We start from the raw sequence: 26,725 nt of genomic DNA on the forward strand, positions 1-26,725 counted from the left end.
ATGTGACAAGGTGTACATATTTTTTTAAAATAGCAGTTTTTTAAAAACAAACATTTCTTTAATAGATTATGAGCCTCAAACGATTTGTGAGCATCTCCAGTACTTATTTGCCTTGTTACAAAACAGTAATAGGCGATACATCGATCCATCAGGATTTGTGAAAGCCTTGGGCTTAGACACAGGGCAACAGCAGGTAAGAACCTTTCTTTTAATTATTTATCTTTTAATATAAAAAGCATTCCTTTTAATCATTATAGAAAGAAATGAAGGAATTTTTAAAAATAAATTTCCTCTGTTTTGAATTAGAGCGTTTATTTACTGCTTAGCATATTACACATTTTCCTTGATTCCATCTCTGAAAATTCGTATGTGGGCACAAAATGGATTCAACATTGCTGTAGTCCTTTTTCAGAAATTTTAAGTTCTAAGTACAGACAGCTTCTGGGTTATTTTACTTACTACTGTTTGTAACAGAAATTGAAAAGCAAGGTATGGATTTTTTTTTTTTTTTTAATTAACTCAAACCTGTATTGTAGGATGCCCAAGAATTTTCAAAGCTCTTTATGTCTCTTTTGGAAGATACTTTGTCTAAACAAAAGAATCCCGATGTGAGGAACATTGTCCAACAGCAGTTCTGTGGGGAATATGCTTATGTAACTGTGTAAGTGTGTTTCCGCTTTTTCATGATACGTTTTATTCTGAGGCGGTTGCTTATCTGTTTTGTAATTTTGACTTCAGGTCCACGGTGTGGCTTTAGTGGCTTAGTATGGGACCTGAGATATTTATAGTAATATGTCTCTATGGGCACATGTAAACAACTGACTTGGTAATTGCAATTGAACCTATCCAGGTGTTGGAAACTGTCTGAGCTCTTGCTGTTTATTTTATGGCTGTGGTGTGAGCTGACAAGAGTAAAATTGGAGCCTACTCAGTACCAAAAGTAAAATAACTCTTGAACATTTTCCTAATCATAAGATGCATGGCCTCATCAATCACTTTGTTTTATTTTTGAGTATACATAGTGTAGGAAATGTCAGTGAAAGAATTAAGGTAATGTTTCTTTCTGTATCTTCAGGTTATAGTACAGTAAAACCTTACTGCTTTTCCCACTCTAATCATAATGTTCTCACTCTGTTTTATTATAGCTGCAACCAGTGTGGCAGAGAATCTAAGCTTTTATCAAAATTTTATGAACTGGAGTTAAATATCCAAGGCCACAAACAGTTAACAGATTGTATCTCGGAATTTTTGAAGGTATTCAGATTTTGGCATATATGTTATTTCTGCTCCTTAACAGTTAAATACTGCTCTGAATGTCCTTTTGATTTAATGGATAAATTCATTATTTTAACTTTTTCTCCATATGAACTGTTTATGTAATGATTTAGAAGAAACTTTGTAAGTTAAAAAGTACAGAAGCACCTTTAACGTAATTTTTGGCTATGTCAGGTTATTTTATATGTAGAATTATGTATGTATAAAAGCTTGTGTGATTGGGGTATAGTAGAATAAGAAAGTGTAAGCTATGTTAACATAAAATTAATTTACCTTTTCACTTAATGAGAAATAGAAAGTGTTGAATGTAATTTTTTACATCAAAATATAACCCCTCTTCAGCCCCTCCACTCCATGTTTCTCTCTTTGTGTGTTTAGATTTATGTAGAGACAAGGAAATGGTTCTCTTTTGTTCAGAGTGGAAAAGTTGCTAATCAGAAACCTTTGTAATCATGTAGGAACAGACAGCTGGCATAGTAGATAAGCTTATTATATAGCTTCCTTTCTTAAAATATTTTTGTACTTTTCTTACTTTTTTTTTTTGGCACAACCATCAGCATGTTTGAAGTACTCATTTATTGGATTCATTCAGCTAAATATTGACTTTTACAGTGTTCAGGCAGTGTTTCCACTTTTGGGAGTAACCATCGTGAATGAGGCAGACAAACATTTTTGCCTTTAAGAAAGCTTATAATGTAGTGGTATGGGGAGCAACAAGGAACAATAAAGTAAATAGAAGAAAAATATTTAATGTGTCACCTGTAATAAGTGCAATGAAGAAAACTAAAGCAGGGCATGGAGAATGTGGAAGGGTGGTAAAAAGTGGAGTAGTGAGTTGTCCAAGAATAGGGGAGAAGATGAAATAACAGGTTCAGAGCATATGATAAGAATATGTCTACAGGCTAGAGGAGCAGCAAGGAGAACGGTGTGGTTGAAATAAATAGACGGGGGGAAATGATAGAAGATGTCATAGTAGAGATGACTAAGGGCCATATTGGAGAGGCACGAAGGTCCTGGAGGACCTTTGTCAGAAGTTTGCGTGAAATACAATGCCCTCAAGGGCTGTACGCAATGTAATCTGTTTCAACAGGAAAACTTTGAGTACTGTCTTGAGAAGAGGCTAACAGTGAGGCAAGGGCAAACAGAAGGAGTCGATGGTGACTTGGACCAAGGGTTAACTGAAGAGATGATAAGAAGTGTTCGGATTTTTCAAAGTAGAGCTGAAGAAATTTGCCGACTGGATATGGAGAAAAAGAGGAGTCAAGGATTACTAAGGTTTTGTCCTCAAGAACTAGAATGGAGTTGGCGTGACTGAGATGTGAAGGAGGGGGGAGGAGCAAGTTTGGGAGAGGAAGTAGGAGTCTGCACTGGGGCATGTTAGATTTGATAGGGTTCAGGGTCAAAACGTCAGGGCATGGTAAAATCACAGGGGCATGAGAGAGGTAAAGACCAAGACTGAGCCCTGGGACATTTGAACATTAAGAGATGGGGACAGGGGAGCAGCTAGTCAGACGCTGAGGGGGATATGAGTGAAGAAAACGGGAGAGTGTCACGCTGGAGCAAAGGAATAAGTGGTATCACTGTACTGAAGTGTAATCTGTAACAAAGCTGATACGGAAACATGAAACACTTAAGAATAAACCACCGTTCGCTTCGGCATTGAGTTTTTCTGCACTTTTAGTTTTGTGTAATGAAGGCAGTTCAGTAATTTTAACTGTGTGTGCGTGTGAAATTTGCATATACAGTTTCATATTTGGTGCCTGTAGGTATTTTCCGCCCATTTTCACTGTTTTAAAATTAATTTTGCTGCATTAAAGTACATATGATTTCTTTTTTAAACCTATTTCCTTCAATTCCCAGAAACGGGATTACCAGGAAAAAAAGACCTAAAACCCAAGCATTTTTAAAATCATGCATTTCAGAAAGAAACATCAGTTTTAAATCATTGTATACAAGTTAATAACATCATTGCTAATCTAACTTAATCTTGTGTGTCCTTCATTATTTATAATGACCTGATCTTAACAGCTTGAGTAAAAACTGTTAGCTAAAGTGAAATTGTAATTTGCATCAGAGTTTTGATCATTAAACAAAAATCTTTTTTTTTTTTTAAACTAATGTGCCTATTCCTGATCAGGAAGAAAAATTAGAAGGAGACAATCGATACTTTTGTGAAAACTGTCAAAGCAAGCAGAACGCGACAAGGAAGATCCGACTCCTTAGTCTCCCTTGTACTCTGAACTTACAGCTGATGCGTTTTGTCTTTGACAGGTAAATACGTGCGAGTTGTAGTGTTGGGCTGCTCACTGTGGACTAATGTACAGATTTTACCATAGATATGATAGAAAAATGCTTTTAATTTGAAACTTTAGATTTGAGGATGAAAGTTATAGATGGAGCCTGTCATAATTAAGAACTAGAGAAGTAGAGAATCCTTATTTTTCTGTAAAATTACTTAAAACTGCAAAGGAAAAGCAGACATTTATGTATCAATTACCTTAATGTTTTATGTTATTGTATAAGAAGTTGAGTAAATTTTCTATTCACAACAGTGCAACCCCCATTCCCATGGAAATAGATCTTTTATAATTAAAATCAGGCAATTTTTTTTTAACATGCGCATTTCTTCTGTATAGCTGGAACATGTGTGTTTTCTTTTGTATTAAAATGTCTGGAAATGCGCTGTTTGGAATTAGCTCTTTAAATTCATACTTTTTAGCTTGTTGATTATTTATTATCCAAATCAGTGACATGTTTTGAGCAAGATTGTAAAAAGAAATCTACCTAGCTACTCCCCAGTTTATTTTATTTAAATAAGCCAGTAGAACTTACACATTGTTTTATGGTTGTTTTAAATATAATTATAATTAGCTTTCTTCTTGGTTAGGCAAACTGGACATAAGAAAAAGCTGAATACCTACATTGGCTTCTCAGAAATTTTGGATATGGAACCGTATGTGGAACACAAAGGTAATATTTTTACCAAGCAGTGATAATTATAATGCTCAGAGACTGTAACTTGTGATCAACTCCACTTGTGTTGAGTACAGAATAGGAGTTTACCACTAAATTTTATTTGCCAGTCTGAGAACAAAGGCGTTTTAGGTGAGTCGAGAGGTTATTTTTATTTTCTATGAGTGAGTACATAACAAAGATTAGATGGTTCATCAATGTCTATATAATTAAGGATATAAAAGAATAAAGAATAAACTACTTTGCTATTCCTGAACTCACTCTTGTTGCCTTAGCCTCATTTCAGTTCAGTTCAGTCACTCGGTCGTGTCCAACTCTTTGCGACCCCATGGACTGCAGCATGCCAGGCCTCCCTGTTCATCACCAACTCCCGGAGTTTACTCAGACTCATGTCCATAGAGTCAGTGATGCCATCCAACCATCTCATCCTCTGTTGTCCCCGTCTCCTCCCGCCTTCAGTCTTTCCCAGCATCAGGGTCTTTTCCAGTGAGTCAGTTCTTCCAATCAGGTGGCCAGAGTATTGGAGTTTCAGCTTCAACATCAGTCTTTCCAATGAACACCCAGGACTGATTTCCTTTAGGATGGACTGGTTGGATCTCCTTGCAGTCCAAGGGACTCTCAAGAGTCTTCTCCAACACCACAGGTCAAAATCATCAATTCTTCGTCACTCAGCTTTCTTTATAGTCCAACTCTCACATCCATACATGACCACTGGAAAAACCATAGCCTTGACTGGATGGACCTTTGTTGGCAAAGTAAGCCTTTGTTAGCCTCACTACTATATCTGTAATTCCTCATAAAATTAAGGATTTCCACATTGCCTCCATTCATGGTTTTAAAAAACATTTTATCAGAAACATTAGATGGCCTAGTTGCAATATTTATGCTGTAATGTAATTACTTTCTTCTTTGGTGGTAGTCACCTTAGTAAACAGGATGATCCTTGTTAGAGAAAAGTATCTTGCCGTTTGTTTCTCTCCTGCCCTTACTGGATGGACCGTTTTACTTCTAAGATTGATGTTAATGTTTGTGAAATTTTTAATACAGAAGTTATATCATAACCTCTCTCCATAAAAAGGTTCTGGTGGCAAGCCATAGTCTAAAACCTTCAAAAGAAATGATTGGGAAGGTGGGGAAGTGATATTTAAGCCTTAAAATGCATGATACTCTCTACTCAGTATACTGGAGTTTAAAATTTATACCTGTGGGGTTTCCCTGGTGGTCCAGTGGTTAAGAATCCGCCTTGCAATACAAGGGACATCAGTTCGATCCCTGGTCTGGGAAGATCCCACATGCTGTGGAGCAGCTAGGCCCTCGTACCACAAGTCCTGAAACTTGTGCGCCCAGAGCTCATGCTTCACAGCAAGAGCGCCACTGCCGTGAGAAGCCGGCACGCCAAGAGCAGCCCCCGCCCGCCACAGCCAGCGGAAGCCTGAGGGCGGCGGTGGAGGCCGCCACGGCGCTCCCCCACACCACACTCAGAGCTGGGGAGAGGAGAGCTGCTGCACGCGGTGCCTGGTTACCGTTCCGTCTGCCTGATCGAATAAACTCAGCAGTAGTTCACTGTCTACAGTAGTTTGCTTCCTGCCTCCTTTACATAGTCAATTATTTGAAATTAGAGAAGCCTGGTTACTTAGTGGTTTCTTGGGGGTTAGGAATGTAGGAAATGTACAAATTATTCCTTACCTTTTTTTTTTTCTTGCCACTTGTAGGACCTTAGTTCCCTCACAGAGGATTCAGGAATTGAACTCTGGGCTACTGCAGTGAAAGCTGTGAATCCTAGCCACTGGACTGTCAGGGAATTCCCAAATTATTCCTTTCCTTGACTCCAGTGTATGATTTCGAATAGTTCTTATCATGATTCAGTTTATTATATATTTGTCCAATTCATACTGTAAAGAATGATGCTTCCACTTTCATAGTTTTTTATTTTTCCTGTATTCTTATTCCTATGTGTCTGCACACATATATCCACACAAAACAGAAAAGATAGATCTAAAAAGGTGATATGTTTTTAAAAGGAGAATTTATTTTTTTAAATAGTGAACCTGCAGATACACAGATGTGTAGACTGAGGGATTCTCATACCTTGAATATTCAGCAGCTTACTATCTTAACTCTTGTGATATTACTTGGGGATTTTAATACCCTATAGACAACATTAAGTCTTAACAAAATTCATAGACTTTTGGAAGAAACCACTTAAATGTAGTTATCAAAATACTAAGACAGATTTGTAATACAGTAATAGAAGTGAAGTCAGAGTTGCTCAGTCATGTCCGACTCTTTGCAACCCTGTGGACTGTATAGTCCATGGAAGTCTCAAGGCCAGAATACTGGAGTGGGGAGGTTTTCCCTTTTTCAGGGGATCTTCCTAACCCAGGGATCGAATCCAGGTCTCCCACATTGCAGGCGGATTCTCTACCAGCTGAGCCAGGAGGGAAACCTGAGAATACTGGAGTGGGTAGGCTTTCCCTTCTCCAGCACATCTTCCTGACCCAGGAGTCAAACCGGGATCTCCTGCATTGCAGGTGGATTCTTTACCAGCTGAGCTACCAGAGAAGCCCTTTAAATGGGAATAGATATGCCAGACAAACATCAGTTCCTTTTCTATTCTCATACCATACAAAAAAACTTAGAAGAAATAAATGATCTTTTAAATTGCCCGAGAAACCCACAGCTTAAGGATTTTCATAAAGTTGGAATTTTAATTCTGTACTCTTTTTTTTTAATGAATTGATAACTAAAATCAGGTTATCTGCACAGTGATAATATGACAATAAAAACTTGTATCTATTGGTAATAGTCATAGTTACTGCTAATACTTCTGTGATTTGTTGTCTTCATTAATAATTTGAGGGATACTGCTGAGTGCCGCTGCTGTAGACAGTCTTCAGCTGACCTGATAACGACCTCTCTCCTTCAGTGATTTTGTCTTCACCCTCCCTCAGCCCTTCTGAAGGTCATAACCTACCTTGTCTTTCTATAATTTAAATACCGTATATCTTGTTCCACTCTATTTTCCTCTTTTAAAAATGATAAAATAGAAGGCATCCATAAAAATTAAAATACAGAAATAAATGGTTCAGAGAATTATCACGAAGTGAATATCTTCCTGAGTACCACCCACTCCCGCCTGTGTGACCCACCTGGTTGCAATCTCCTTCCTCCTGAAATAGAGCCATTAGTCTGAGTTGTCTGGCAGTCACTACTTTTTTTATGTTTTGGCTTTAGCATTTTGCTATATAAACTTGTACCCCGAAGCATTATAGTGTAGTTTACCCTTCCGCCTCCTGGGATATTGCCAGGTGAAGCCTAACCCATTGTTTAATCTCAACCTGCCTCCTCTGCTTGTTCATCTGGGCCATTGGTGGCTGGAGAAAAACATCATTGGTGTGTCTGTCTGTATTTTGAAGAATTTCAAATTTTTATGAACAAAATCTAATTAAACAATTTTGTTCTTTTAACTGGATCAGTTCATCTGTTTACACTCTTGTTAATTTACACTCTTAAAATTCTCTGATTAAAATTTGCATCACTTTTATTAAAGTTTCCTGTCACTTGCCTATATTTTCAAGTTTCTCATTTCTCTAAACATAGAAGCCTAATTTTATAATCCATGACTGACATTGTTGGAGTATTATGTAAGTTTCTTTTTGCTGTCCCATTTGGTTATTTTAATGTTACCAGTTCTTCTGTACCTGGTTATCTCTGGAAAATTTTTTATGGTATTTTTATTTTTTACTTTTTGTTGCACTGTGTGACACGTGGGATCTTTGTTCCCCCACCAGGGGTTGAATCTGAGCACGCCTGCCCACCCCCCTTCCTCCCCCCCGCAGCGGAAGCAGAGTCTTAACCATTGGACCAACAGGAAGTCCCTGTAAAATTTTTTGTGGCGATTCACTTAGGGCTGAAATGAAGCCACCTCCTCCAGAGAGACCTTAGGTTTCTTTCTGCCAGGCTCCTGGGGTCCCTATGGGTTAGGTATCATTGCAGACCAAGTTCAGTGCAAGGTCCCCTTGCTCACGCATGCTGTAAGAACCTGGCCAGTTTTTACTTGTTTATTTTTAGTGGAGACATCCATGACTAGTTCCATGGGTTATTTCAGGACTTTTGGGGGGCATTACACTGGGTCTCTGTTGTGGGGCCTGGGCTCTGTGGTTGTGGTGCACATGGGCTTAGCATCTCTGTGGCTTGTGGGACCTTCGTCCCTTGACCAGTGATCCAAAAATCACCTTCGGCAGTGAGAGCGCAGAGTCCTAACCACTGGACTGCCGGGGAATTCTCTTATCTACACCTATTTTGAAAGCAATTTTCCTTAATGACTTATATCTAATTTTTTTTTAATTCTCTTTTTTTCTAGAAATAGTAGTTTTTCGATTTTGCATTCAAATCTTACTAGTTTGTGTGTAGTTAATTTTTGTAAGAAGTTAGGAAATATGAACAATTTGATTGTTCATTATGAAAATATGAACAACTGATTCTTGGTAAGCATATGGCTCGGTCTGTTAGTGCATAAGGGGAAGTATACTACAGAATGACTTTGTAACCCTTACGTGCCCAGAATGCTGTAGCTTTGGATCTGTACATATTGCAGAGGGAGTAGAGAGTTGACACAGAGAGGTGATAAAAACAATGACTACCACGTTATTTTATGAGACTAAATTTTTTAAATCTAAGGTGACCTGTTTTGGGTTCTACTGGATGCATAAAGAATTGTAATCGTTACAGTGCAGGCTCAGGATGTAAGAAGAAATACTGTCATCTAAACTTTCTTTCACTTTTTCCCCTTCTCCTTCCCTAGGTGGGTCCTATGTGTATGAACTCAGCGCGGTCCTCATACACAGAGGAGTGAGTGCTTATTCTGGCCACTACATTGCCCACGTGAAGGATCCACAGTCTGGCGAATGGTATAAGTTTAATGATGAAGACATAGAAAAGATGGAGGGGAAGAAATTACAACTAGGGATTGAGGAAGATCTAGGTAAAACCTTTAAGTTGTGAGTGCCCTTTTAAAATATAATTTTATTTTTTTTAACAAAAATGTCTGTGAGAAATTATTATGGCCCAAGATTGTTATGGACTATCAATGCTATTTGCATTTCTTAAACACGTGAAATCTCTGAACTTTCATAGCAATGCTTGGATTTTTTCAAAAAGTGATTTTGGATCCTTTTGTAGTTCATGAGCGTGATGATTGGGTGTTCACGCTATTGCGTGATTCGTGCAGACCTTGTTACGACACTGGCACATTACCCATCTGACATGACAAAAAAGGAAAAAGTGATTTTGCTCCAGGGATGGTTCCATAATGTCCTGTTTTTAGTACAGTCTGAAGGCGTATGTTTCATTTTCAATTAACAGGTTAATTGTGGGCAGCTAGGAAAGAGGGTGGTAAGTATTAAGCTAAAAACTATGAGTAGTAGATTTAATATAGTAGGATCAGGACTATATATTTCTCTGGGTCAGGACATATATTTTTGAGAAGTAATAGTAGGGGAACTTTGTTCTCTGAACAGCATCTCCCCTTCACTGTTAAGTATCTTAGCCCAACCCTAGAGTGTGGAGCCATGCCTCTGTGGGGATTAAGCTGCTTATTGTTCCATGGTAATGAGATGTGCTATAAAGGGTGCTTCCTGAAATAGTTTCTAGTATATAGTTCTGATCACCTTGGTTTTCGTGGGCTAAATACCCGTTTATTGTCTAACGGAGTGGACAGGTCTTCCGATAGGAGCCATCTTGGCTGAAGTTTTAATCACTTTCTTACTGCTTGTCACTTGGACTATGAGATGCAGAAAGGGAAAAGGAATGGGAATAGGTGGGTGTCTCCCGCCACTGTCCTTTCGTAAGGATCAATACCACTTGCCCAAGTGGAGGACCACGGCAGTTGACACTGGCTTTCGAGGAAGGCGTAGGGAATTTTGCTGCAGGTAGTCATGTAGTGGCTATATTGTAATTTGAATGAATATTTTCTTTTTTTTTTTATGTACACTTTTTGTTCATCAGTTGTACCTCCATAGAGCTTGAAAGTGAAAGTGGGAGGTGTGCTGGACTTAGCTTTGTGAGTAGTGCTCCACCCAGGTGTGATGCTACAAGTGTTTCCTAATTTTAAGTCACGTTTTAGATACATAGCAATGTTGCTCCCACTTCACCTGCATAATACTCAGGCCCTTAGTTAACATTTGCTTATATTTTTTCTTATTGTGATATTCTTAATAGGAACAAAATTGACATTTAGCTTTAAATTGTGAATAATTAAACTTTAGTTTTATTTAACTGTTCTTTTTTTTTATTATTTAACTGTTCTTTACTGAGTTTTCTTGATCTGTTTCATTTTTAGTAAGAAAATCGTAGGATTAAAAGCATTGTTAAGGCTCTCCATATAGGTAGTCTTAAATTTTAGAACATTTCAAGAGGAAGAGACCCTACATGTTAGGATCCCATTCCAGTATTTTAATGCCTCATTATATGCAGCTTACATTGCTGCTTTTATCTGTTTTATCAAAAATAGAAAATCCTTATTAAATTCCATTAGTCATTCATTCTTATATTCTCTTGTGAACGTTTATGAATCATTTTATATTCCACCTTACACAAGTTAATGAACATCTTAAATGTTAATAGTTTTTAGTTAGAAATGACCAACAGGTTTTCCTTTTACATGCTGAGATTTTTAATTCCCTACTACTGTAGTCTTTAAGCTTTTTTGCTCCTGATTCTCTGAGAAATATTGAACAACTTTGGTGTTTCACTGCACACTTTAAAATCCAGGATTTTTCATTGTAAATTTATGTAGCTCCCAATAATGTAACTTCTGACAAATTATAAATACTGAAACAAACTGCAGCATTATTACTCTTGTATCCAAATGAAATTATATAACATAAAGATTCCATGCATCCCCATCATTCTTTTCAAAGTTACATGAACTGATATTTTTTTAATAACAGTATTTTTTTTAATACTTCCTCTTTGTCCTGTACTAGTGCTTCCATCACACTGACCCTAGAGAATTTTGTTCTGATGGAATATTATAAGTTTTCTGTAACTGTAAAGCTCCGAAAAGCTAGAAAGTGTTCTGAGGTTTTTTTGTTTGTTTGTTTTAAATAAATATTCCTATATATTCGATAAAACCAATACAGGTTTTAAAAGGATTGAACGCAACGAAATTTTACTGTGAATAAATCTTTTGATAAGACTTGTCACAGGATAGGAGCTTATATCTTTCTTTTGTAAAGTGGGAGACGGATGACTGAAAGGAGAAGTAGAAACCATCAGTGGAACCTCAGCAATTTTAGAAAAGTACACTGGCAGTTGAGGATCTGGTTCTTGATTTCCTCAGAACTGTCCATGCCCTCCTCCCCGTTAGAAAGTTATCCTGGGATAATCAAACTTAGTTTGAAGGCCACCTTCATGTGATATACATGCCATGTAAAACACTAACGTTCTCTGCTTCTGAATTCATAGGGATTAGTGGCTCATCTTAGCATTTCATTTCATTTGGGGAGGGGGGAGGAAACATTTCATTTTATTTCTTTGTGCAGTTAAGCCTAGATTTATTTTTGTAATTTAAGACCAACAGGAAAATAAAATCTATATATTTGCTTCAGGTTAGTCATTGTGAAAAACAGTACCTTCTTTGCAGCTTTTACAAATGGAATATGGCAGGCACTGGGGGTTAATAAACATTCAAAAATGTATCCAGCCTGCAAAATTTACATTGCCTTTTAATGTGTTTTTAGCTTGTATTTTAGAAATTGTTATCTATGACCACCACCACCCCCACTGCTTTCTCTCCCCTACAAAAGAATGAACAAATGATAGGAATTGTAATTTAATCACCTTTTCATCTCTCTCACCTCAGCAGAGCCTGCCAAGTCCCAGACACGGAAGCCTAAGTGTGGCAGAGGAGCCCACTGCTCCCGGAACGCCTACATGCTGGTTTATAGGCTGCAGACCCGGGAAAGGCCCGGCACGCCCATTCAGGTGCCAGGTACGCAGCTTTCAGGGTTACTTAAGGCAAAGGTTTCTGAATACCTTGCTCCAAGATCAATGATTAGAACAGGTGACCTTTATCTGTTACGATAGGTTGACTGTGTATATGGTAAGTGGTAAAAGTGCATATAATCATAAATTTGATTTAAAGTGATGAATTTTTAAAATAAAGGAGGCTTTCACAGAGCTGTTCCACTGACCTCCTAAAGAAAAGCAAAAGCAATGAAAGAAATGCCCTTGGATAATAAGGACGAATTTAAAGAGCAGTTCCATTGTGTTTTGTTCAGCTTGTAAAGCAGTTGTGGGTTTAGCCACTTATAAATCTTCTAGGTTTAATTTTTTTAAAAAAAGGAAGAGCTGCTGCTTGCCTGAAGGCAGTCTTTAGTTGTCACTTTACCTAATACTGTGCTGTGCTCTGTGGCACCGTTTGTTTTGAGTGGCGTTTCTGAGCCATTGGGTGTTTCCAGTTGGCTGATACTATGGAGAAGCGGGTTGAGGAGCCCCTGGTGTTATCAGGGGCTGTCTTCAGCTTTACTTCTGCCTGCAGGCAGGAGGGCAACCGCAGTGGGAAGTTGCTGCCAAATCTCAACCAGTATTTGTTGTACTTTAGAGTTCAGCACGGTTCTTGGTCTTTGGAAAACAGGATAAAGGTTTTTCTGTCTTTTCTGTTCTGAATAGCCTTTCTTCAGGAGCTGGTGGATCGAGATAATTCCAAATTTGAGGAGTGGTGTGTGGAAATGGCCGAGATGCGTAAGCAGAGTGTGGATAAAGGAAAAGCCAAGCACGAAGAAGTTAAGGAGCTGTACCAAAGGTTACCTGCTGGAGCTGGTCTGTAAGATATTCTGGGACAGCACTGTTGCCATTAAGTGCCTTGTTTCTTTTATGTCCACAAATGTATATGAACAAACGTTCCTCTGCCCCTCCTTATTTATAACCCATTAATGCCAGCTGATGCCCTAACGCTTACTATGTAAACCAGCGTTAACTTAACGTGTAGCCTTCCGTATAACTCTTACCATGTACTTTTAAAAATGGGAAGCTCTTAATAAATTACGAGGTTTAGGTCAGCACTCTGCATATATGACTCTTACAGATATCTCTAATTTGTGAGACGTTAGCTTATTTTTAAAAGAAAAAATCTGATCAGGCTACAATGGAAGCAACTCGCCTAGTCTGTTTCCTTGCATGCTTTGTGCGCCAGCAGTATTAACAGGCATTCTTTCATATGAGTGCTCTTTTTATGGTACTGTTAGATTATTCTGAAATTGAATATCAAATCGTCTGAGGATAGGAAAGCTTTCTGCTGACACCTAATTTCTTAAGAATTATCCCACACAGTCCAGCTCATTCTTTTACTATGTATGTTTATTCAAGTTTATCTAATGCCTCATAAAGGAAACCTCAACCTTTTAAGGCTGGTATGCCATTTGTAATAATATATTTTCTGTCATTTCATAGGCAATTCCCCATACCCAATTCCTACCTAAAAAAGAGACAATTTCACTAATTTTAGAGAATAAATACTCAAGCATAATTGTACTTGTGGTTTTGTTGTTTTGATATCTCAGTTTTCCATTACTGGTATAACTTTAAGCAAAAAATGAATATCAAAGAATATCTCTCAAAAGTTCTGTCTGAACTGTACCTTAATTTGATTCTCAGCTTTCTTTGTAACTTGTTACTCTCACTCTGTTTCAAGAGTTGGGATTATCACAAAGAACTAGACTGACCTTAATTTTACTGGAAACAGTTTGGAAGTGAACGTGTAATTCACATCTCTAAATTTATTCAAAGGAATTGGTACCTCGAAATCTGTTTTCTGGACTTTGATCATAGCTTCCTGGATTCACAGGACAAGAGAAAGGACTTACTGGGTCTATGAACTAGAGTGCTGGTTTTGAGTCATGCTTTAAAAGCTCGTGGTCCAAACATGTCACGTTTCAGATTTACACTGTACTCCTCTTGGCTGTTTTCATTCCACCTATAAGAACCTGTACTTACGCTCTCCGAGTATGTATATATGTTATCAGTACTCTTGCAGTTATGAGCTTTATTATTTTTCATATTTACAGTAAGCATACGTGGTAGAAAGTCCATGTTTTCCTAAAATACTGTCGATCTCAAAATTAATGACCATGGTTTTGTGCTGCCAATCAAATCTTGTTACGTTTTTTCCTAAGTCTTTGTGAACATATTAAAAGAAGGGTCATTTACTATAAAATATGAACCTCACCAGGAACCAGAACGCTTTTGGCCCTTTTTATTTAAATTGAAATAAATTATTTTTTAATAATCCTAAATTATCTCTAGGTAAATTCTTTAAGATATTTTTGATGCCGTGGTCTTTCTAGATTCATCCCTTTTCAAAAGAAAAGTTCCTGTTAAAATCCAGGCATTTAAAACTGTATATAAATACCTTTGAACCATAGTATACATTTTCCTTTGGTAAATATTTTAATAGTTTTCTCACTTCATCAGATGCTGAGATTTTTATGCAGTGTGTTATCCCAACCTGACAGAGTTCTTCCTGTTTGTTAGTTGATTACCCGTGCTTTGGAATCACAATAATAGAGAACATCTTTGAGAAACTGCCAAGAGTCTTTGTTTGGTGTAGACCCCAGTTAAGGAGACTCTTGGTAGAAATTGATATAGCTCTTCCAAGGTTCTTCTGATCTTCATATCTTGTATTGATAGCCTTGAAATTGCTAAAAGTTTAACCTATGGGAACTCTCCTTGGGAAAAGATTAGCTATGCTAAGACTTCTTTTTTGCTCTTTTGGATAGAGATCATTCATTACCATTATGTACTGTAAAATGCCCCAGTCATGTTACCTGTGCTGAGTCTTAAGGTCTCCACTTTTACATATTGTACAGATATACGATTAACTTTTCTGTATCTCTTTTCCTCCAACAAAGCTCAAAATGCTTCACATATCTTATCTTTTACATTCAGCAACATCCCTGTGAGGTAGGTGGAAGGCAGGTATTATTACCTTCATTTTACAAGTAAAAGATCTGAAGCATGGAGAGTTCAAGTGACTTGCTCAAGTTCAGTTTCTTGGTGGCAGAACTTGGACTCAGCTTGCGGTCCCGGGCTCTTCCTCTGCAGCTGTGTCAGAGCTGACCAATCAGTTGCAAGGCCCTCAGTTTGTGATAACAGTTTTAGCACAAATAAGGGATCCAACAGTTCTGAATTTTGTTTTTGTAAAAATTGAAATGTTTTACACTGAACTTAAAATGGAAGTTAGTTTTCAGACTTGTAAATTTCAGGGAAGTGTGAAATTGGTCAAAATGGGCTTTTGAGTTGAATTGTCTATCCCTCAGATCTCATCAGAAATAGTATCATAATACAAATACATAAATTCAACCTCTGTATGTTTTCTTCTATGTTTTATGCTGGGACTCACTGGAGATCTTTGTAAGTAATCAAAGCTGGCCCTTTATCTTTAATTTTGGCTTTTATGGAACTCTGGGGCTCCGTTTTCCCAAATTAAAACTCATTTTGAGGTGTCTGGCTGTATCTTAATTTTTCCAACTTTGGAATCGATACATTTGACTCTGGTGCACTTCATCCTAGAAGTTGCTTAACATAACTTAATTTCTTGAAATACATAATATGGATTTGTGTGGGGAAATCAACTACCTTTTAATCAATGTCAGTATCATCTTGGATGAAGAAAAGTTCCGGTGTTTAAACGGACTTGTGCAGTTGTAGCTGAGTGAGGTTAATTTTTTAACTTAAGACCTAGTCAGACTTCTCATTTTAACTTTCAGTTGTGTATCACACATGGATGATAAGTGTTTATGAAAATCACTATGGGAGTGAGGCTATGTGATTTGCGAGCTAGCTTCGAGTGTGGCTTGTCACCAAGCTTGGGTGTCCTGATCAGAGCTCTGCTGTGCTATCAAGCAAGACACTTCTCTCTGTGGAAGCCTCTTTTGTAGAATGTGGTTAATAATACCAGCCGATCTTACAGGGCCCCATGCACAGCTCCTGGAACTCAGTTGAGGGGTAGTTAAACGGTGCTTTGTGCTGTACTCATCAGACATCTTCCCTGAACAATGAGTCTTCTTGATTCTCCTAACTTTGGAAAGAGTTTTCATTGTCTTTTGAGGAAAATGAATGTCATTCAGTCAGAAGGCTATAAAAATACATAGGCTCTTTCCCTTGCTTTCTTCCTCAGAGCCCTATGAATTCGTCTCTCTCGAGTGGCTGCAGAAGTGGTTGGATGAGTCAACACCTACCAAGCCTATTGATAATCATGCTTGCCTGTGTTCCCACGACAAGCTTCATCCTGATAAAATATCGATTATGAAGAGAATATCTGAATATGCGGCTGACATTTTCTACAGTAGATATGGAGGAGGACCAAGACTAACTGGTAATTCAAGCTGTCTTCTCTACTTAAAAAGGAGCGCTGCATTAAGCCGTCATCATGATCTTTTTAAGCGTTTGTCTGTTTTCGGTGCTGGTCTCAGTTGTGGATGTGGGAGCGTCACTGCTCCTCCTGTGGTCTCCATGATCATTTGACTCAAACTGTGCTTAGACCTCATCTCCCGTGTACTTTGCAAAAAGGATCTGCTGCCTCAAGTATAAGTTAAGAAGCATTATACATGGTATATTTACGACATTAGAAAAGAAACTGATACTGCTTATTCAGTTTTGTTTTGTTTTCTGACAAGGCAGACAAAACAGGATACATTTGAGAAAGCCATCTAGTAGTGTTTTGTTATTTTATTCAGTACCCTTCACAGTATTGGTCTGGTTGATACCCACATGAAGGTCTTAAACAATTAACGTGACATTTAGAGTTGTCAGATACATTGATCACTCTCCCCTCATTTACAGCCTCCATTATTTGATGGTGGTTTGGCAAAACTTGCATCAAAATCTTGTAAAAGGTTTTACTTTGTGGCACAGACAGTCAAAGCACAGTATAACGTTTTATAACCGATGGTTCCTTATGCAGGATAGCCCTATTGCTGTCTTGATGTTTATGTCACCAAAATAATTTAGGACGCATACCAGGTTGCTGAATCGTCTGAATTAGTGACTTTGGGTTCACATTCTTCCTTGCTTCATGAAGTGCTGAAACCATTTCCATCACAGAAAACCTGTCTGAATACGCTGTCTTTTCTTCGGCTCTCTGTCTCAGTGAAAGCCCTGTGTAAGGAGTGTGTAGTAGAACGTTGCCGTGTGCTGCGTCTGAAGAACCAACTAAACGAAGATTATAAAACTGTAAATAATCTGCTTAAAGCAACAGTGAAGAGGTATGTTAACATGGTGTATATTGTTTCATAGGCTAAAAACCAAGTAGCTTATCATTTATGAATAATAGAGACTTGGGTTCTTCGGAAGAAAGAAGGTAATGAGTGATCAGGCATGCCAGATTAAATTTCGCAGTGATCGCTGCTGAGGCAAAGATAGAGCTGGTGGCAGCCCTCCTGGCTGTATTCCATCCATTATAAAAGGTGGAAGCAGAGGTGTGGGTCTGAGGCCTAAACAACCCAAGGCCCGGTGCTCGCCTTTGTCATGGAATCAGGAAATGCTAATGTTGGAAAACCATTCTAGCTGGCCTTAGGGTGTCCCCTTGAGAGAGGCTGAAGTAAGAATGTTAACAAACTGCACATCTGATTACCTGTAATTTAGTAGTGAGGAGTAAAAATGGCCAAAATAGGTTAAAAAAGTATAAATGCACAGAAGCAAATATTGAACTTTTGATTCAGTTTTGTTGTGATCTTTATAAGGAAAGGAGGGAGAAGGATATTAAGAACGTTGCCTGCATAATTTTGCATTCTCTCTTTATTCCACAGCAGTGATGGATTTTGGGTGGGGAAGTCCTCCTTACGCAGTTGGCGCCAGCTGGCTCTTGAACAGCTTGATGAGCAAGATGGCGATGCAGACCAAAGCAACGGGAAAATGAATGGCAACACCTTGAATAAAGGTACTGTTTATCAATAAAACCTGTTTGTAGGTGGCTGTGAATTATACCACAATTGTAAGCACTTGTTTGTGGTAAAATTGTTTTGGGGCTTCCCTGATGACAGTCAAGAATATGCCTGCAATACAGGAGACCTGGGTTTGATCCCTGGGTCAGAGAGATCCCCTGGAGAAGGGAATGGCTACCCACACCAGTATTCTTGCCTGGAGAATCGCATGGACAGAGGAGCCTGGCAGACTATGCAGTCCATGGGGTCGCAAAGAGTCAGACACGACTGAGCGACTAACACTTACACCTTCAAAATTGTTTTAATTCCTTCCATGTAATGCCTAAAGCGCTCAAAAATGTCTCAGAACAAGTAAAAGATTGTAAGCTATTTAAAGTGAGCAAGGGGCACTCCTCATAACCTGACCTGCTGTGGGCTCTGGGTCTCTCTAATTAGTCCCAAGAAAAATTATTTTAAATTTTGCTCCAGCTAAAGTTTTTAAGAAAAGTCTGTTGCAAATTGCCCAATGTATAGTTTATTAGCCATACTGGAAGACTGAGTGTGTTAAGTGATTGACCTTGAACTTCTGCATTTTTCATCCAGGAGAAAATGCAGGTTTTGAATAGCATTTTACTTATAAATTCTTTGGATATTTCTGAAGTTATGCTTGTAAATAGGAAAATACATTAATGTCAGTCAATGACTCAGTTTAATTTTATAATCAGTATTTTATAAGATATGAGGAGTTAAGGCATTAAAACCTTTTAACTTTAAAATAGAAATTGTTTGAACAGTTTATTAATTGAGAGATACAATTAGTGATCCATAAGAAATTATTTCATTTAACTTGTATCTCCAGATATTAGTATTTATCTACATATATTTTTATTTATTTTTACCTACATATATTTTTATTGTTTTAATATTCTTAATCTTTTACTGAATTATTCTGTATTTACTGCATTTGAATATTTGTGTCATTTTATTTGGTATGGGACTTCTCATGTCACTGCCTTTTCTTTTTAAGAATATAAAAACAGTAGAAAGGGAAAATAACTCAGTCTTACCCGACTCTTTGCGACCCCATGTAGTCCATGGAATTTTCCAGGCCAGAATACTAGAGTGGGTAGCCTTTCTCTTTTCCAGGAGATCTTCCCTACCCAGGGATCGAACCCGGGTCTCCCACATTGCAAGTGGATTCTTTACCAGCTGAGCCACAAGGGAAGCCCAGGAATTCTGGAGTGGGTAGCCTATCCCTTCTCCAGCAGATCTTCCCGACCCAGGAATCAACCCGGGGTCTCCCGTATTGCAGGCGGGTTATTTACCAATTGAGCTATCAGGGAAGCCCAAAGCCACTATTAATTTTAAACTGTGATTTTTTTTTTAATATTTAAAAATTTGAAGAGTGTTTTTCTTTTGGTCAGTGTATTTTATTGTGCTGTATACTTCATGAAGTTAACATTAGTTTCAATTTTATTTTGTATTGTTTTTGAAAAGAGTTTTAAATATAGTTAATGTATTATAACAATTATATATCGTATATGACTTTTACATTGTATGTCACTGTGCTGTATACTTGAAACTTCCATAAAGTTGTACATCAACTACTTCATTAAAAACAAAGATCGAAAACATTACTTTTAATGTGTCATGTGACCCAGGGTATTAACTATCTTGTGTTCTTTCAAGCCTTTTTATATGTATCAGCGATCTTTCCTTTTTTTTTTTTTTTTTTCCTTTTTTTTCCACATTAAAGTATATTTGACTTGCTGTCTTGTGTTAGTTTCTTGGGTACAGCAGAGTGATTCAGTCACACACATGCAGCATTCTTCCTCATATTATTTTCCATGGCGGTTCATCCCAGGATGTTGAGTATAGTTCCCTGTACTGAACAGTAGGAACTAGTTGGTTATCCATTTCACATACATAAGCTTGGTCTGATAATCCCAAACGCCGCGCCCCGTGCCCCTCCCACCTTTCTTCCCTTGGGCAGCCGCCATGTGTTCTCTAGGCCCCTAATTCCCTTTCCGTTTCATGCATTGGTGTCCCCTTTGGGGCTCCAGCGAACCTTCATTTTAAGTAAAGTTTGATGCCATAATAGAAAATGCCTTGGTGTCCTAGATTGAAAACATCTTCATGTTGCTTTCAGAGTAATAAAATGCTTCTCATCTCCCCCTTCCTCCATTCAAAGATTTTAAAAGCTTGAAGCGAGGTAGAAGTAACAAAGTCTTTCTACCAGATATCCCTGTAAATAGTGGGTTTTCAGAATGATGCTTCCATTGGCACAGTTGTGGATCTTACTTTACAAAGACATTCAGTGTTTTAAAATCTAGCGACTAAATTTCATTGAATGCATATATTTATACATTGAATATATATGTGTACATATAAAATATACATTGCATGTGTATATATAAGTTGAACGTAATATACATTGAATATGTAGTATATATTGAATGTATATATGTAATATACATTGAATGTGTGTGTGTATATATATATAGAATGTATATATTTATTTAACTTATTTCAGCTTTTTACAATTAGTTTGTAAACACAGATGCAGTACCTGCTTCTCTGCCTAATTTCCACAGTGTGTGACCCAGATTGAGAAACAGACAGGAGAGTTACCTGGTCACGTGTTTTTGCCTATTTTTCCACTTGAACCTTTTTTTTTTTTTCCTACTTGACCTTTTTAATGACTAATTAATAAATTTTAATTTATTAATTTAATTTTAAGTAAATGTTCTTTATATATGTTAAGTGTATCAAAAGTGTGTTGTGTGCTTAACCTGGAAAATCCATGCACCACTATTCTGTAATCCGTTGGTCTTAGGACTTGTCTTACGTGATCCTGTTCCCTGGTACACACAGCTACAAATTGACAGTTGGGACAGTGTTGACAAGTGGGCAGAGCAGCCATTGTAAGAGAACTGGCAACAGGAAAATGAGTGTTTTAATTATGTGTATTTAGCATCAAAGGTTGAATCCTTATTTCGTTAGCCTTCTAAAGCTTTGTCTCGTTGCCCTAAAGAATCGATGGATGAAAGTAACATGACATGTATATGATTGTCCTGGTTTATGACACAGTATTCTACGTACGTAGATTAGAATTAATGGAAAGACAGATGAACTGTTTTTCAGTTTGAAAAAAAATGCATATTACATAACCCAAATCTTTAAAAAGTAAAACTGCCATTCAGAAATTGTTCTTTCCTTTTAAGGGAAAGATGAAACACTTCTTAGCTCAACTGTCAGAATCAGCCGGGTCTGATTTTAGAATGTTTTAAAGTTTTCTGTTTGAAGCTGTGTAGAGTAGTGTCTTCGCTCCTTTTAACTTTAAATGTAGCAGCTAGAGGAGTTACTCTGTGTATGTCTTTTGATTAGATGAATCAAAGGAAGAAAGAAAGGAGGACGAGGAGGAATTGAATTTCAATGAAGACATTCTGTGCCCACATGGTAAGCCAAAGTGTCAGACTTCCTCTGTTAGTGTTTAGCATATCATAAATATTTTGTTAACAATATTTCCTGCTCAGAGATTAGGCCCTGATGTGGAAGGCATGGCAGAGTTAGTGGCTTTCTGAACTGGCCGTGACCTGGTGGTTCTGTTCTTGCTCTCTCTTCAGCGGCTAGCTTCTGTGGCCTGCCTTCACGCCAGTGCCTCTCACACCTTTTCCTTTCTCCTCACAAGAAAAATTGTAAATAATACAAGATAGAATTTCCCTGTATTTTAGAGGGGAAAATTTGTCACTTGTCACATTGAAGGGCTTTCTGAGCTTGAAGGAGGATTTCAGTTATTTCCCATTTCTGTGTCTATGTCATTATCCAGATGTGAACACTTTGAAGGCAGCATTTTTATTTTCTCCTCATGACTGTTTCTGGTTTAGTGTCTTAGACATTGATTGGCTAGCTACTGCGTACTATATATACTCTTGGTTTCCCAGTCTTTATTAATCCTGTGCATTTGTTCATGTATGTATTTGGTTTTAGTGAGAGCCCACTTGTAATAGATGAGTTTGTTTGATTTTTCTTTGGAGAGGGACTCCTTGTATATACCGTATGGTTTCCCATTGTCAGCACTCTGAAAGCCAGAAAGGTATCTCCTTCTCCAAGCCTTCTACTGAATGGGTTCCCCACTGACTCTCCCTTCCTTCTTTCCTCTCCCCCTCCCTCCCTCCCCTGGGAAAAACTGGCCGCAGAGACACTCGGATGTCAGTGGTGAATCTCTTAACCCCTGTTGGCATTTCTGGTTATGTGCTAACATATTGAGAATACTCCGAATTCTTTTTTTTGATTGACGTATAGTTAATTTATTGTGTTGTTACTTTTATGTGTACAGCAAACTGGTTCTGCATATGTGAACATGCCCATATATATTCTTTTTCATTATGGGTTACTGTAAGACACTGAGTATAGTTCCCTGCGCTTACTGTTTATCCAGTTTATATGTAGTAGCATGTATTGCTGGTCTCAAACTCCTTATTTATCCTCCCTCTGCCCTCCCCTTTGGTAACCAGAAGTTTTATTGCCTGTGTCTGTGAGTCTGTTTGTTAAATAAGTTGGTTGTGTATTTTTTATATTCCACATGAGTGGTATCATAATACCTGTCCATCTGACTCCCTTAATACGACAACCTCTGGGCCCATCTGTGTTGCTACGATGGCCTTATTTCACTCTTCATGTTTGGCTGTGCTGGGTCTTCATTGCGGCGCTCAGGCTCCCATTGCAGTGGCTTGTGTCCTTGGGAGCACAGGCTGTGGGCGCACGGGCTTCCGTAGTTGTGGCTCTCAGGCTCTAGATCGCAGGCCCAGTAGTTTTGGCGAGTGGGCTTTGTTGCTCCAAGGCACATGGAATCTTCCTGGACCAGGGATCGAACCCGCGTCTCCCGCACTGGCGGTGGATTCTGATCCACTGCACCATCAGAGAAGGCCTGTTTCATCTTTTTTTTATGACTGGGACGAATCAATTCCTTATATTAGTTCTTCATTGCCTCATTAGGAACCCATACTTGATGCCTAACCCTTGCCCTCATTCACACCTTATTTTTTCTCTTTTGATTGCACTGCACAGCGTGCACAGTCTTAGTTCCCCGACCAAGGATCAAACCCTTGCCCCCTGCATTGAACTCGCAAAGTCTTAATCAGTGGACAGCCAGGGAAGTCCCTAAATCAGTGATTTTGTTAATGAAGAGTCCTTGGTGATGGTGATGGTAGTTGTCACATGAGTGCCACTTCATGCCTTTCTAGACACAAACTCACTGCCTCCCATGCAGGAGATGCAGGTGCGTTCCCTGGGTCTGAAAGATCCCCTGGAGGAAGAAATGGCAACCCACTCCAGTATTCTTGCCTGGGGAATTGCGTGGACAGAGGAGCCTGGCAGGTTACAGTGCATGAGGTGGCAAAGAGTCGGACACAGTTGATGCGTTACTAGAGCACAGTAGGAACACAAGTTTGAAGGCAGATGTGTAACCCTGAATGGCAGACAGATTAAGTAAGCCCTAGAGGAAGGTGATGCGAACAGCCAGGAGTAAATTAGCTTTTCTCCTGGTGCTTTCATATCAACTCTTTTTTTTAACCTTTTGCTGTAGAGTTGCACACAGCATAAGTGCTTCCATTTTGAGTGTTGAGGAATCTGTAGTTAAACACTAAGTTTCTGTGCTCGATGCTGCTTAGCAGGGTGAAATGGTGCCAGAACACCGATTGTCTTCCTCCCTCGCGCACTGACATTTGCTCTCAGCCCACCTCTCTCATCTTGTCATTTCAGTTTTACAGCTTTGACTAGGAAGCATGGCAGAGCTGCGTGTGATTTCAGGACCTGTGCCATGCCCCTCAGCTTGTCAGAAACGGTACATGAGCTTTTTTTTTTTGGATCTTCTAGCTTGTTCTGCAGCCCAGTGCCATTTGGTTGCTGCACCTTGTTATCTCGAGTTTAAAAAGCACCGTCTCAGTTCTTGCTTTTGTGGATAGCACCTCTCAGTGTACCATGTCCGTGGCAGCAGGTTTTTCAGCTGCAGGATGTGGCACCTTACTGAGAACCCACCCCTCAGTGGAGTTACATTTAGGCTTGTTTCTGAGCTGTGGTCATGGTCGTCGTAGCACTGAAGCAGTAAGATGATGGTTGGGCATTTGTTGAGTGTTGTGCCCAGGAGTTTTCTAAGTGTGTAGATATTCACTCACTGCTGGATTATTATTATACTGCTTCTGCTGATGAATAAGCAAACTGAGGCATAGAGAGGTGAGTCATTCGCTAAAGGTCACCACACTTGATGGTTAGTTTCTCCCTAGTTGTGTAATCAGAAATTCTTTTCCTTTAAAATTTGAAGGACTTAATGGATCTTTCAATGTACTGTTTGTCCAAAGCCCTTCATAGACAGTTTTTGTCCCTTCCACCTCTGGCAGCTAATAAGATCTCTGTCCACAGCCCTGGGACACTTCCCCCTGTGCAGGTCCCATGCGTGTAGCATGTGAGGTGCCCTGCGGACGCCTCACACATGTGCAGTGTGAGGGGCCCCAGGTTTCCTCATTTGGTGTCCCCATGGGGCTCTTTCACTGCAGAATTCTCAATTTCATTATCTCCTCTCAGGCTTCTCAGATTTCTCCATAAGCATCTTTCCTCCTTCTGCCTGGAAACTGCAGAGCCGACTGTCACCTCAGGGTTACAGAGAAGAGGGCTTGGAACCTCTGCCTTCTGTATGAAGCCTTCACTCAGCCGCATGCACCTCAGTGTGCTGCCTCACGTCTCCGCTTTGCGTCCCCAGAGGCCCCTGGTTTTGTGCCATCAGAGCAGCTTGTGTCTTTTGTGGGTAGAGGCGGGCAGGTATCTGTAGAACGTATAGAAGAGGGAGCCAGAATTTTAACCGTCTCTTAAACAGACTGTAATCTGTTCCCTTCCGAGTACCCCAATTTCCTGGGTTTGTGGGGGCAGTTCTGTAGTGTTGTAAATCTATTTGCTTCTTGACTTTCGTCGATTTAGAGTTCATTTTTCTTACATCTCATCCATCCACCTTCTAACCTCCTATAATATCTGTTGCTGTTGCCTCTGTTCTTTTTTATCCTTCATTATGATTTTATGTCTTTCAGTAAAGATCCCTGTTACTGTGGTTTTAATGTCATTTTAAAACATCATTTTTATCTAGAAATCCTTGTTTGAATTTTCATACTCTAAAGCTTGCGTATATTTATCACGGATTTTATGTGAACTAATCACGGATTACATTCTGTTGGGTGGTTTACTGCTGTCTCAGAGTTCAGCATTTACTGCGGATATTCCAAATCCATCAGGCTGTCTTATCCATTTCATTCTACGTTTATTTAACAGTTAACCTTCCTTCTTAACTTACGTTGTTTATTACACTTGTTTACTAAGGAGCTGAGCAGTTTTTTAATTAATCTTTTTTCTTTTTTAACAAATCCTTAGGATGTTCTGTGACCCAAAATATTAGGGTTTGAACTAGATTTTGTCAGGGAGGAGATTTATCCAGAATCTAAAGTCATTGTTAACTAGATTTCTATTTTTACCAGAAGAATCTTTGGGGATTACATTATCCTGATATGTTTGGTGAATTAAATCTCTCATGACTCGTTTGATCCTTGTATTCAGAGATGTTGCTTACAAAATGAATTTATTTTATTGGCTTTCTCTTAAGATTTAAGAGAGTGTTACATATTGCAGGATACAAGTCTGATTTCTAAAAATTCATGTCTTGAGTAAAAGTTCATTTTTAGGTTAAACAATATCCAGATATATTAAATCATGATATGTTAATATGAACCTAAATTTAGAAGCATAGCTAGGGGTAGAGCAAAGCACTTTATTAACCAATTTCTGACTGTAGTATATTAGAAGACTTTGCTGACTTTTTAAATAAACTTGAGTTATTTTTTTTAATTACCTGAGAAATGCACATGCAACATTATAGCCAGTCATAAAGTAAAAGCACCCTTACCCAAAAGAGAGGCAGTGTAGACTCCAGAGCCTGTGGAATCCTATTTAAAATATGTGTTTGTATTATCGTTTCCTTCATTCTCTCTCCCTTTCTGAACCAGATTTGTTTATACCACATATATGCAGAGGAAGGGTACTTTTAATAAAAAAGAAACCACTTTAAAAAGTGTAATTGCCTTGGAATTATTTTTAAATTAGTTATAGAAGTCTGCTTTAATCTTTTTTATAGCTGTATTATATTTCACCATAAAGGTGTACTAAATTGAAATCTGATTATCCAGTTAGTGTTTAAAATAATAATAATAAATTCCATAAAAGAAAAAAATAATAAAACAATTAAATTTAAAAATAATAATAAATTCCATAATTCTGTCTGAGGGTAAGCATTTTAAAGTAAGTTTTCATAACCTCAGAGGAAAAATTTGTTAACCTACTCTTCAGAAATAAAGTTAATTTTTACGTTGTGACCTATTTTCTCTAGTAGTAAATATATTAAAGCAGTGTAATCTTTTCTTAGGATTAATCAGAGCTCACTAAGAGGAAGTGATGCGTGGAAGTTAAGAAGATGAATTTTGAGGCATTAGAAACTATGGAGTTTAGATGAGACAGAT

General features: G+C 38.3%; 1 protein-coding gene and 1 non-coding gene across 6 annotated transcripts in view; both read left to right on the plus strand.

Moving 5' to 3' along the window:
* Positions 1-26,725, plus strand: part of USP48 (ubiquitin specific peptidase 48) — a 72,875-nt gene that overhangs the window by 26,607 nt on the left and 19,543 nt on the right. For 2 of the 5 annotated variants that reach the window (XM_019981965.2, XM_019981932.2), the window contains exons 4-15: positions 66-193; positions 537-661; positions 1,146-1,254; positions 3,413-3,546; positions 4,163-4,245; positions 9,053-9,232; positions 12,113-12,241; positions 12,922-13,071; positions 16,427-16,624; positions 17,399-17,513; positions 18,057-18,187; positions 21,558-21,629. In XM_019981965.2, the coding sequence (XP_019837524.2) occupies positions 66-193; positions 537-661; positions 1,146-1,254; positions 3,413-3,546; positions 4,163-4,245; positions 9,053-9,232; positions 12,113-12,241; positions 12,922-13,071; positions 16,427-16,624; positions 17,399-17,513; positions 18,057-18,187; positions 21,558-21,629 (1,554 nt within the window). The remainder of the gene's footprint in view (positions 1-65; positions 194-536; positions 662-1,145; positions 1,255-3,412; positions 3,547-4,162; positions 4,246-9,052; positions 9,233-12,112; positions 12,242-12,921; positions 13,072-16,426; positions 16,625-17,398; positions 17,514-18,056; positions 18,188-21,557; positions 21,630-26,725) is intronic. The other 3 variants (XM_019981957.2, XM_019981950.2, XM_019981941.2) reach the window with 3 other exon arrangements.
* Positions 9,418-9,514, plus strand: LOC139179288 (small nucleolar RNA U13). Its single transcript, XR_011563656.1, has one exon. It is a non-coding gene; the product is annotated as a small nucleolar RNA U13 (small nucleolar RNA).

Source organism: Bos indicus, chromosome 2 (assembly GCF_029378745.1).
Source record: "Bos indicus isolate NIAB-ARS_2022 breed Sahiwal x Tharparkar chromosome 2, NIAB-ARS_B.indTharparkar_mat_pri_1.0, whole genome shotgun sequence".
In the NCBI taxonomy this organism is placed as follows: Eukaryota; Metazoa; Chordata; class Mammalia; order Artiodactyla; family Bovidae; genus Bos; species Bos indicus.